The 13479-nt window shown below is 36.2% G+C and overlaps 1 protein-coding gene across 15 annotated transcripts in view; it reads left to right on the forward strand.

Annotated features, from left to right (window-relative positions):
• SMC5 (structural maintenance of chromosomes 5) overlaps positions 1–13479 on the forward strand; it is a 104433-nt gene that overhangs the window by 42154 nt on the left and 48800 nt on the right. For 14 of the 15 annotated variants that reach the window (XR_012424780.1, XR_012424781.1, XR_012424782.1 and 11 more), the window contains exons 9-10: positions 6718–6973; positions 8774–8928. Coding sequence is in view for 10 of the 15 variants with exons in the window: in XM_074017636.1 (XP_073873737.1) it covers positions 6718–6973; positions 8774–8928 (411 nt within the window). In the remaining 5 variants the exon portion in view is untranslated. Of the gene's footprint in view, positions 1–992; positions 1085–6717; positions 6974–8773; positions 8929–13479 lie in introns of all 15 variants that reach the window. The other variant, XM_074017637.1, reaches the window with a different exon arrangement.

Genomic DNA, 13479 nt, shown 5'->3' on the forward strand with positions numbered 1-13479 from the left:
GCAGACAACCTGTCTGACCAAAATTTATTAGGCGGGAATTTCCTCATCCTAATAAGCCTGGGAGCGCTACAGGAGACTGGGGCTTATTTCATCTCTTTGGCTTCGATTGTAAAAGATGACTGCCCCCACGGGGGCCATTCATAGGCCTACCCTCAGGGACGCATTCTCTTTCTCAGGGATGTTCCTTGCTGAGAAAAAGAATTCAGCGATATTTCTCCTATTTGCTTTTGAAAGAAGAGAAATATGGCTCTGTTACGCCCGGCTCACCGGCAGTCAAAGTCCAAGGCCATCTCCCTTGTTCCCTGAACATTGCTGTTATCCTGTTCCTTTTTCAAGGTGCCCAGATTTCATATTGTTCACGCACACATGCTCTACAAACAATTTGTGCAGTTAATGCAATCATCACAGGGTCCTGAGGCCACATACGTCCTCCTCAGTTTACGAAGATGATGGGATTAAGAGATTAAAGACAGGAAATCACAAGGGTGTTGACTGGGGAAGTGATAAATGTCCATGAAATCTTCACAATTTATGTTCAGAGATTGCAGTAAAGACAGGTGTAAGAAATTATAAAAGTATTAATTTGGGAAGCTAATAAATGTCCATGAAATCTTCACAATTTGTGTTCTTCTGCCGTGGCTTCAGCTGGTCCCTCCATTCAGGGTGCCTGACTTCCCACAACACTAGACTGCAGGTTTTCACTATGATTGTGGGCTGTTGCTTTTCAGGGATACCACATGAATGGAACAAGGGATTTAGGAATGAAGCAAGTTCAAAATTCTACAGAGCTTGCTGTTTTTAACTGAGATTCAGCCATTTTTCTTGAATAAAGGCTTCCCAGATTGTTACAAGCGTTTGGTTAAATTCCAGAGTCCTGAAAGAGTTAATTTTGACAATTTTTGTCAGTGTTCTCATCACTTTTATGGAGGAGAAGATTTCTGGAGTTCCTTACTTCATTCCTGATGATATCCAAATCTTTTCTGTATCTACAGAAATATGTGGCTGGGATTTTAATAGGAATTTCATTAACGTTTGGGAAGAATTGAAATCTTTACTATGTTGAATCTTCTGATCTATGAACATGGTATGTTTCTATTTATTTAGATTTTTGATTCTTTCATTAGCATTATGTGGTTTTAGCAACAAGTCCTCTGTGTGTTTTGTTAGATTCATACCTCTGACTTAGTTTCTTTTTTTTCTTCTTTGGTAGATATTTTGGCAGTTTCTACATAGGCAGTCATGTCAACTACAAATGGGGACAACTTTCTTTCTTTCTGTTTTGTATGCATTTAGTTTTCTTGCCTTATTGCATTGGCTACAACTTCAGCACTCAAATAAGAGTGGTGAGCACCGAAATCTTCACCTTATTCTTGATCGTAGGAAGAAAGCATTCAGTTTTTCATTATTCAGTATGTAATAATAGCAGGTTTTAAAATATATATATATATGCTCTGTCAGATTCAGGAAATTCTTACACATATTCCTGTGTTTCTGGGAATTTTTATGTTGAGTGCATATTCAATTTTGTCAAATGCTTTTCTGCATCTATTGATATGATAGTATAAGTTTTTAGGTGGTTAATAAGTGATGGATTATATTGATTGATTTTTGACTACCAAATCAATGTTGCATCCCTCAAATAAACCCCACTTGGTTGTGGTGTATAAGTGTATAATTCTTTTTACATATTGCTGAATTCTGTGTTAAAGGATTTTTGCGTCTGTATTCATGAGTGATACTGTTTTGTAGTGTTTGTATTCTCTGTCTGCTTTGATATTAGGATAATAACTAGCTTCATAAAATGAGTTGGGAAGTGATCCTTCCTTTTCTACTTTCTGAAAGTGATTGTATAGAATTGATGTTTATATACTTTAAACATTTTGTGTAATTCTCAACTGAAATTCTCTGGGCATATAGATTTCTTCTTGGAGGGAGTTTCAAAATTTTGTTTTCAACTTCCTTAATAGCTATTAGACTAGTCAAATAATCTATTTCATATTAGGTGAATTGGTCCTTTCGTCTAAGTTGTCAAATTTATGTATGCATAAATTCTCTTATCCTTTGATATGTATAGAATCTGTAGTGATAACCCTATGTCATTCCTGATACTGGCAATTCCCCCCTCCCCAACCCCCCAACTCTTTTTTTAGTTAATCTTGAAAAGGTTTGCTAATTGTATTGATTTTTTTCGAGGAGGCAGTTGTTGGTTTTATTGATTTTTCTCTCTGTTTTCTGTTTCATTGATATCTGTTCTTATCTTTATGATTCCCCTTCTGCCTGATGTAGATGGGCTCATTTTTTATAGGTTCTTGAGGTGGAAGCATAGATTATTGATTTGATGCTTTTATGTATACACTTAGTGTTATACATTTTCCTGTTATCACTGCATTAGCTGTGCCCCACAAATTTTGATATGTGATATTTTTATTTTCATTCAGTTTATTGTATTTTTCTTTTCATTTTTCTTGAGATCACACAATTTGTTTATTCAGTAACCTGGTATTAGACATTTAGATCATTTCTAGTTTGAAGCTACTACCAGTAGATCTGCCATAGATATTCTTCTACCACTTTTTGTATGGTCATATGCTTTTATTTCTCTTGGATAATTTCCTAGGAGTAGAATATCATAGGTGTGCATTCAGTTTTTTAAGGAATTGCCAAACTTTTCCAGAATTTTTGTAAATTAATTGTAATTAATAAAAGTTGACTTGTGATGGCTTGGAATTTTTGTTTTTAACGGTCCTCCATGAAAAATTACACCTTCTTACGGTGTAATTTGAGAAACATTTCTCTGGAGTAGCCAAACATTTCTCTGGAGTAGCCTTGGAGGGGTTAGATTTAGGTAGCTAAATGGAGTCTCCTTACATTGTACAAAGTAAAACAATGAGTAAGGATGTAGGTAAAGTGATAGATTTAAAAGCAAGAGAAGGAGGGAGTACTCTCATTATAACTTCTATTAATGGAATGAATATGAGGCAAGGTCATTAGCTGAGTGAGTAGAAGGAAGGCAGCAATAAAGGATTAAAGGAGCAAAAGGTATTAACTCATCTCAGAAAGAGAGCACAAGTTTGTTAAAGAAGTGTAATAAGTTTATCTGGTAGTTTTGAGTGTCCGTTTAAGTTTTGTGGCCATAGATTTAAAGTGAGACCAGTTTTTGAGGGTTTCTTTCATTAGTTCGGTTGCTTAGATATAGATCGTTAGAAGGTATATAGATAGGTTTAATTGGAACTGGGCTTTTTCCTGGCCAGTGTGACAAGAAAGGTCAAGGGATCTTTGCAAGGGAGTGGTTATAGTGTTGCATTGTGGAACCTCAGCTGATTAAGGAAAACAAATGTAACAAGGTAGTGGGGTTAATGGATTGCACAACCTCGTGGGGGTCAAAAGATGGAGTAGGAATACCAGAGTAAGTAAAATGGAAGAAAAGGAAATAGTGACCAAAGAATAGAATTATGGAAATACATTTTTCAGAAGTGGTATGATTTGGAGGGCTTTATGATCTAGAACATAACCCTCCTTAGTTCAGTAGACAGGTGGCTGAGGAAAGGTTAGGGAAAAGATTATTGAAGTTGAAGAAGTAAGGGAACACAGAGTCCAAAGAGTTAGATTGATTTTCTATACATATGTTTAAGTCACATGATGACAGGCATAATCATGGAGAGAGGAAGACAGTGAATCAGGTGCCAAAGTCGCCCCTGAATGGATAAGGTTGGGGAGGATTTTCAGGGAGGTAGTTAACATAGCAAAGGGGTAATGGGTGACCAAGTCTGACCCCCTGGTGTTCAGAGGAACCAACGTGGGTATCAATTAAAGGAGGAAGGAGTACAGTGGGGATTAATGAGGACCCCTTCCCCAGCTCTGTGTCCTGAAATAATGGTTTATGGCAGGAAAAGGTCACCACTGGAGAGGGCTCTGGGGAGAACAGGTGTCTTCCAGAAATAGCCAAGTTTCCTTTAGAACAAGAAGAGGGAACATTCAGGCTGGGCATGGTGGCTCACGCCTGTAATCCCAGCACTTTGGGAGGCCAAGGTGGGCAGATCACGAGGTCAGAAGATCAAGACCATCCTGGCCAACACAGTGAAACCCCATCTCTACTAAAAAAAAATACAAAAAATTAGCCGGGTGTGGTGGCGGGTGCCTGTAGTCCCAGCTACTCGGGAGGCTGAGGCAGAAGAATGGTGTGAACCCAGGAGGCGGAGCTTGCAGTGAGCTGAGATCGCACCACTGCACTCCAGCCTAGGCAACAGAGCGACACTCTGTCTCAAAAAAAAAAAAAAAAAGAAGAGGGAACATTCAGAGAAATTGCGGATATAGAGCAGTATGGAGACAGTATCCTAGTGAAAGTAGGTGATCTAAGAGGTTTAGACTTACTGTACCTGAGCTAAACATGGATATTAGTCAGAGTCGGACTAATGTGATTAGTCATGGTAGTTTCTTGGATGAAGGTGACAAATGAGGTAGTGTTCAGAAAACTTAACTGAAAGGTAAGGGATCATTGGGCTGCTTTTCAGTTTTTCAGGTCATTATCAGACAAAGACCTTCTCTTGGTACGACTTTATATGGTAGGCCAGTGATTTTCAGTAGTTTGGTGGTCCCTGTTTTGCTGAGATTGCAGAGGTTCTATTTGTTAGTAATTCTTAATTCTGTATCGTCTTTAGTGTTTAGTGATTCTTAATTCTATATTGTCATCTGTGACATACCCATTTATTTTCCTGAATCCCTTGAATTTCCTGTTACCTGCTTTTAGGCCCATTGAACATTGTTAATGTTCAGTGACAAACATGAATGTATCTTAATTTTTTCAGATATATTTTCTTTTGCTTCTGTATGTTTGGTTATAGGAGAGAGGATTTGGGGATATGTGCATTTTGTTACTGCCAAAGCTAAATTTTTAGAAAGGAAAAATCAATACCCGCATTTCAATAGGAGATGGGATAAAACGTGATATATCCGTATCACATCATGCACAAGATGTTAGAATTTTATTTTGCAAGGACATGAGGGATAATGGAAAATTGCTCTCAATACATTTTTAGTGATGCCATTTAGTAAAAAGAATATATATTCTACAGGCAGATATAAGGAGGCATTAAAATGTAAAAGTTTACCAAGGCAGGCAGATCACCAGCTGGCCAACATGGAGAAAACCCAGCTCTATTAAAATACAAAAATTAGCCGGGCATGGTGGCTGCACATGCCTGTGGTCCGAGCTACTCGGGAGGCTGAGGCACAAGAATCACTTGAACCCAGGTTGCAGTGAACCGAGATCACACCACTGCACTCCAGCCTGGGCGATAGAGTGAGACTCTGTCTCAAAAAAAAGTGTAAGGACATTAAGATTTTAAGTTATTTTTATTTGTTGTAAGTCTCTGTATTTTCAGTAGTGAATGCATTATAACTTTTATAATGAGGAAGGAAAGGGAGTAAATCTGGCTTGGAAATAAAGCCGGCTAAAACAGATTACGTAATGTGTTAAATTTATCTATTTTAATGCAAAATTCTAGTTGTAAAATGTAAATTGGGTGTATACGTGTATATTTGTTTATATGTGTGAGTCTTAAAGAAAATCTTTACTCTGTCTTAGGTAGACCATGGTTTTGATAAAAATTTCACTGACATCAAGTGGCAACTTACATAGCTGGTTTTAAAAATATAATTTACCCTGAATATAAGTGAAGGAATCTAAACACATAGGTTGATGATTAAAATCTCACAATATTAGTCTGAAGTATTGGTAGAAAATATTTCCATTGGAAGAAAATAGTTTATTTCTGTTTCAAATGAGAGGTTGAGTATCTCTTATCCAAAATACTTGGGACCAGAAGTGTTTGGATTTCAGATTTTTTCAGATTTTGGAATGTTTGCATATACATAATGTGGTATCATGAGAATACGACCCAAGTCTAAACACAAAATTCATTTATATTTCACATACACCTTATACACATAGCCTGAAGGTAATTTTGAATGATGTTTTTACTAATTTTGTGTATGAACCAAAGTTTGTGTATGTTGAACCATCAGGAAATAAAGGTATCGCTGTTTCAGCCACCCATGTGAATGATCTGTGGTGGATGGCATCACCATCATTCCTGACTCTGTATTTATATGCTACTCATAAACAATCATTTTTAAATACTTATTCACACATAAATGCTTAACAGTAAAAACTGACATACAACTAATATAGTGAAAAAATAATGTGTTCTGGGTAATTTGTGGTGTCATGTCAGCACTAAAAAAATTTCAGATTTTGGAGAATTTTGGGTTTGGGATTTTTGGATTAGGGATATTCAACCTGTAATGGGGTGACTTGTAATCTTTATTATCATTTTTATTATTTATGGAAACTGTATCACATATGCCACATGACTGTTTTAATTTTGGTCTTATGGCAGGTAGTATGTATTTCCTGTAAATACCTAGAAATCCGTTGGGCTTTTAAAATATTTTTTTTATTTAGGAAATATTTAATGAGTGCTGATTATATACTGAGCACCACTTGAAGTATTTGAGATATATTAGTGAATGTGTAAAACAAAGATACAGGTAGTCTGGTAGAACTGGTAATGTGCTAGTCTAATTCTCACAGGACACATTTTAGTGAGGAAAACACCTATGTTATATTGTTTGCATTTTAAAAGCTATATTACTACAAAAGTCTTATAAACCAAGAGAAAAACAGTCTCAAGTACTAACGTACTTTTGTTTTATTAGATTGAGGAAATTCAGCAGGCTTTAACAGTAAAGCAAAATGAAGAGCTTGACCGACAGAGGAGAATAAGTAATACCCGCAAAATGATAGAGGATTTGCAAAATGAACTAAAGACCACGGAAAACTGCGAGAATCTTCAGCCCCAGATTGATGCCATTACAAATGATCTGAGACGGATTCAGGATGAAAAGGCATTATGTGAAGGCGAGATAATTGATAAGCGAAGAGAGAGGGAAACTCTAGAGAAGGAGAAAAAGAGTAAGTTTTCATAAAGTTAGAATGAAATGTTTATAAAATGTAGATATATCTCTGTTGATGGGCTTTCTTCTTTCGCTGGTAATTATTTTCTATAAAATGTTCAAGTTGCCTTCTTGAGGAAGCTCGACTCAGTTCTTCCAGCTTCATACCTTAATTACCTGTATCTATCATATACTGTAATTTCCCATGATAGCTGACCACTGTCTTCTGTCAGATTATGGCAGTTGATTTAATTCTCTATAAGTGCCTAGCTTTATTTTCTTTACAGAGTCACTCAGTATTACTCATATCAAATTTAAGCTCTTTATTCTAGCCTTCATAACCTTCTGTTAGCTTAGTTCCTTGAAACCTGTCCAATTTCATCTTTGGTTTTCTTTTTTGTAGACCATGTGAATAGATCTATGGTATTTGGATAGGGATTTTATATTCTGTCTGCTCAATATATATGACTAAGATCAGTTTAAAAAAAAACATTTTTATATGTTTATCAAAGTATTAGATGTGTATGGTGAACAAAAAAAAAAAAAGAAGAACTAGAAGGATTAGAAGGGTGGCACAGCCCCTTTTTTTTTTACCTCCAAAGCCAATCAAGAGTAAGCACTTTTAACTCTTTAAGCAGATTTTTTCTAGTAGTCCTTCCATATATGTCATGTTCTTATTTCACTATTGCTTGATTAATCAACTTTAGACACTATCTTTTTGTATTTACTCTAGATGTAGATTTTACCTTATAAAACATCTCTATTACAATTCTTCAAATGGGATTATTAATAATTTTTATTATTATAAATAATATACATATCTTTTTTTGGTCATTTAACAATTGTCAGTATTGCTTCAATCCACACTTCATAAGCTATACGTACTCCCTCCCATCCTGGCTTCTTACTTCCCTCCCTTCTCACATTCCAAATTATCTCATTTATACTCCGGTTTTTATATTTTCAAGGCCGAAAACATTAGTGTTTTATGTGCTTTATTTATGGGTTAATTCTAGAAGTTTAGAAATACTAAGTATTGTTTATTAAACTTGCTCATGGTTGAACCAAGTAGTGTGTTATAATTAAATTTCCCTTCATTGATAGCTTTTAAAAAGCTTTTAACTTTTTTTTTTTTTTAATTTGCTTCAGCATTTTCTTAAATGGAAGAGGGGGAAAAAAGCTGTCTTATCAGGCATTCTCTTGAGTTCTGTAGCCTTCTGTCCTTCTCCTTGCATTTAAACTGGTTGATCTTGAGGCCTGCATGCTTATCATTTGTAATTTCTCTCATGCCTTTTCTGTGTTATAAACCTATTCCTGAATTCCATGTCTCATTTTCTTACATCATGGCCTTATTTTGTTGGAGTACATTTTCAGGTAACCTTCTAAGAAGACATATTTGGGAATTAACTTCAGAGTCTTTTCACCCTTTAAAATATTCTTATTTCATCATCCCCCCTTTTTTAGTTGTGTTGTATATACAGTTCTAGAATGAAAATATTGATTTTTCTTCCAGAATTTTGAGGGTCTATTGCTATTTGTCTTTTGATAGGAAATGTAGTGTTTTCCTTGTGGGTTGGTTTGTTTGTTTTTGTAGGTTACCTGTTTTTTATATTTGATAGTTTCAGGATTTTGTGTTTTCCCAGGTTTTTGGACATTATAGAATGATTTGTTCAGGTCACATCTTTTCCACTATATGAAGTACTTGCTGAATGGTGTTTGTAACCTTTAGATCTAGGGTATTCTTTTGTATTATTATTAGATTATTCCACTAATTAAAATTTTCAGAGAAACAAGACTTTGTTTTGTTTTACAATTTTAGGTGTGGACGATCATATTGTACGTTTTGACAATCTTATGAATCAGAAGGAAGATAAGCTAAGACAGAGATTCCGTGATACGTATGATGCTGTTTTATGGCTAAGAAGTAACAGAGACAAATTTAAACAAAGAGTCTGTGAGCCCATAATGCTCACGGTAAGAAACTTTGTTCATCTTGGTGGTATTTGTTTTATTATTGTAATCATTATAGATTTTTGTTTTAAGATGTTTAGTCCCAATGTTACCCTGGTTTTACCTGATCTGACTTGTGGCATCTGGCATACTGCTGAATCCATCCATGAGCTTTTTAAAGGTTCCCTGATTAATGAGGGTAATAACTGTCATAAAACCTGTGCTTTTTTCTAGAAAGAGGTATAAAACCAGCAACTTATTGACCTAGAATCATGTAGAAAATTAGTATGGTTAGCTGGTTCCTTTAGGCACTTGTTATTAGATTATAGTAGGGATTAGATTAAAACCTGCTGAAGAGGTAGAAAGCTGCTGTAAATATGTTGATTAAAGGAAGAAATCTAAGAGGATAGGCAAGAAAATCACCTGCTACAAAGAAAGGGCGTTCTTAGGATTTCGAAAATGAAACCAGTACTTTATCGATATCATAAAATATTTGATAGCTTTTATTGATGATTGTGCGTCATCAAGAATAGGTGAAGCTCTATTTAATAAATCATCTAGTGAAGTGTGACCATGGATTTACTAAGATGATTGCCATCCAGACTCTTTAAAATAGTAAGTTTTGCACACATAAAAAGATGAAATAGTAAAAAACTAACATTCTTTGATAATGATATGTTAGAGCAAACTTAAAGCTTATCCTAAGATTACGTAAGGATTATTTTTGCTAGATAATTTTTTTTCGTTAGAAAAGAATACATCCTTTCAGGATTCTTGAAAAATTCTATTCTCTGTAACTCATGTTTGTATTATACTTTATTAAAAATCATTTTATATAGTTTTCAATTTTTTACCATATCTTAAATTAGCAAAGTTAATATTCGTAACACTGTCTTATTCACGTGTTATTAGAATATTAGAATATTTTTGCTAGATCAAGAAGATAATTTCTATTTTAGATGCAGACATAAAATAGCAGACATTTGATTAGTCTGATGAGGATTGAAAGAAAGTGTAAGAAAAAATATTTTGACCCTTATGAAAGTTATAATGCAGGTGTAATTGTTAACATTTTTACTAAAATGCCAGTGTCAAAATAATACTTCAGAACTGTATTAGATTTGTCTCTTCTTGTCATTTGATTTTCTAATAGTAGCATATATCACCAAATCAGATTACTAGCTGGCATATATTTCCATTTTAAATTACATTCGAATCTTTGAGATAAAGAGATATATTCTGCTTTTTACCCTTTTCAAACTAACCTTTCACCTTTCCTGCCACCTTCCTACATTCATATCTTCCATGCAGTTTACTCACTTTTCTAGGTCTAGTTGAAATGCCACTACCACATACACAAGTGAGCAATATGCAGACTTAAAATTTTAGTCGTATAAATGGTTATTTAGCAGTCTATTTCTAGGATTTATTTTTAACAATTCCAATCTAGAATTGGAGAAGTGTACAAAGATTTCCATATGAACTCCTCACAGTAGTAGTTATAGCAAAATGATGGAGCAAAAAAAGAAAATTTATGAAGATACTGATTAAATAAATTACTTTATATCCTTATAATGGAATACTATGCAGCCCTTAAAATGCTGCTGTAGGTCTCTTTTTACTAATATAAAAATAAATTTGTGACATGTTAGTAGATCATAAAATAGGTTATGGAATAGGATGTATGGAAAAATTTTGTTTAAAAAATCATAAAGCAGAAAGCTGCCATCAACCACCAGATATCACAGAGTGCTGCGTCTCCTATATCTACCTATCTGTATCTTGCTACTTTGGTTGTGATGATATGACTGTGAAATTCTTTGGAGAACTTTGACAAATACTTTATTCACTGAACTCATGAAGAGAGGGAACATCCCAAGAAACTGGAACCTACAGAGCCAACAAGGTGTCTAAATCTTCCTTAAGGGCTGGGCACGATGGCTCACGCCTGTAATCCAACACTTTGGGAGGCCGAGATGGGCGGATCACCTAAGGTCAGGAGTTCAAGACCAGCCTGGCTAACATGGTGAAACCTCATCTCTACTGAAAATATAAAAATAGGTCGGGCACGGTGGCTCACGCCTATAATCCCAGCACTTTGAGAGACTGAAGGGGCGGATCATGAGGTCAGAAGATCGAGACCATCCTGGCCAACATGGTGAAACCCCATCTCTACTAAAAATCCAAAAATTAGTAGGGCATGGTGGTGCATGCCTGTAATCCCAGCTACTCGGGAGACTGAGGCAGGAGAATCACTTGAACCAAGGAGTTGGAGGTTGCAGTGAGCTGAGATCACGCCACTGCAATCCAGGCTGGTGACAGCTAGACTCCGTCTCAAGAAAAAAAATATAAAAATTAGCTGGGCGTGGTGGCATGTGCCTGTAGTCCCAGCTACTTGGGAGGCCGAGGCAGGAGAATAGCTTGAACCCAGGAGGCGGAGGTTGCAGTTACCCAAGATCGCGCCACTGCACACCAGCCTGGGTGAAGGCTGAGACTCCATCTTATAAAAATAAATAAACAAATAAATAAATCATCCTTAAGGATATCAGGGAAACCTCCAAACTGTGAATGCAATAGACTGTGTATTACATTGGAAAAAAGTGTAAGTAAGTCACTACTGGAACCACACAAACTGGCCAGTGACCAAAATGACCCCTACTTATGTGACTTCCTTGAGTCTTCCTTAGCAGGTAAATTCCATCAAAGAATTGAATTGCCATGTAAACCAGTTTATATAAGCTGGGGGCCTTGGAATCTGATGTGGCAGAATATTTCTAATAAATATACCTTGGGGCCAGAAGCGTTGGCTCATGCCTATAATTCCAGCATTTTGGGAGGCCGAGGCAGGAGGACCACTTGAGTCCAAGAGTTTGATACCAGCCTAGGCAACATAGTGAGACCCTGTCTCTACAAAAATAAAAATTAGCTGGGCGTGGTGGCATGCACCTATAGTCTTAGCAACTCAGGAGGCTGAGATGAGAGGATTGCTTGAGCCTGGGAGGTCGAGGCTGCAATGAGCTGTGATCACACCACTGCACTCAGCCTGGGCAACACAGAGTGAGACCCTGTCTCAAAATAAAATAGAAAAAAACCAATATAATCTGGGAGAATGTGATCATGAGAGCTAAGTCCTAGGCTGGCTTGTCTATAACTATTTTTTTTTTTTAAGATGACTTTCTGTGGTCATTTTGGGGTTACTTTTACCCTTTCTATAAGTTATCGTAAACACCCACATACATTTTCTTTTATTTGTGTCATTTCTTCCAATAAAGTAATTTAGTACCTCCCGCCCCCCGCCTGAAATTGTGAAACAATAGGCTCGTTGTTTATAGTGTTTATGCCTGGATGATGGTTTTCATGTGGTTTTAATTTTTGTGTGTATCTGTTTTCTCATTTTTCTATACTGATTGATATTGTATAACTTAAAATAGCACTATTGGCCAACATTTATGTGACAAGCACTGTACTATTATTTTAATTATGTTATCTCTTAATCCATATTTAGTTCTATGAGGTGTAAACTGTTTTACTATGTCCATCTTACAGATGAAAGTAATGAAAGTTTTTGAGATTTAGGTAGTACTTGAGCAAGATCAAGCATATGATTTGAAAGGACATCTGTCTGACCTCAGAGCGCAAACTCTTAGCTAGTTTGCTTTGTAATAGATTATAGTACATAAATACCTCCCCTTTTATTATTTTTTCAAGAAAGCTGATTTCCATGTTTTGGAAATAATCGATCTCTAAAATTCCATAGATAGTACTTTTTATATTTATATGCTTCTCTTAATGGGAGTTTTATCATGCTCTGCTTTTGACATACTTATTCATCTGCAATAAATAATAGATTATGTACTTCCAAAAGTAGCTTTTTCCCTAACCTATCTTAGTGTCTTCCATAGCATTGAGCCTCACATGCAGAATTGTCTAATTCACATTTTTACTTTATTTTACCTTTTAGAGACAGTTTCCCTCTGTCGCCCAGGATGGAGTGCAGTGTCACCATCATACCTCACTGTAACCTCAAACTCCTGGGCTTATGCGATCTTCCCACCTCAGCCTCTCAGGTAGAGCCATCACACCTGGCTAATTTTTTTTTTTTTTAATTTTTTTAGAGACAGGGTCTCACTTTGTTTCCTGGGCTGGTCTCAAACTCTGGCTTCCAGTGTTAGTTATCCTCCTGTCTTGGCCTCCCAAAGTGTTGGGGTTATCAGTGCTACCACGCCTGACCCAGTTGATGTTTTTAAAATAGATCAATAGGTCGGGCACGGTGGCTCACGCCTGTAATTCCAGCACTTTGGGAGGCCAAGGCATGCCAGTCACTTGAGGTCAGGAGTTTGAGACCAGCCTGGTCAATATGATTAAACCCTGTCTCTACTAAAAATACAAAAATTAGCTGGGCATGGTGACAGATGCCTGTAGTCCCAGCTACTCGGGAGGCTAAGGCACGGGAATTGCTTGAACCCGGGAGGGAGAGGTTTCAGTGAGCTGAGATCACGCCATTGCATTCCAGCCTTGGTGACAGAGAGAGACTCTGTCTCAAAAAAATTAAAAAATGAAGAAAAAAGTAAAATA

This window comes from Macaca fascicularis, chromosome 15 (genome assembly GCF_037993035.2).
Source record: "Macaca fascicularis isolate 582-1 chromosome 15, T2T-MFA8v1.1".
NCBI classification, from domain to species: Eukaryota; Metazoa; Chordata; class Mammalia; order Primates; family Cercopithecidae; genus Macaca; species Macaca fascicularis.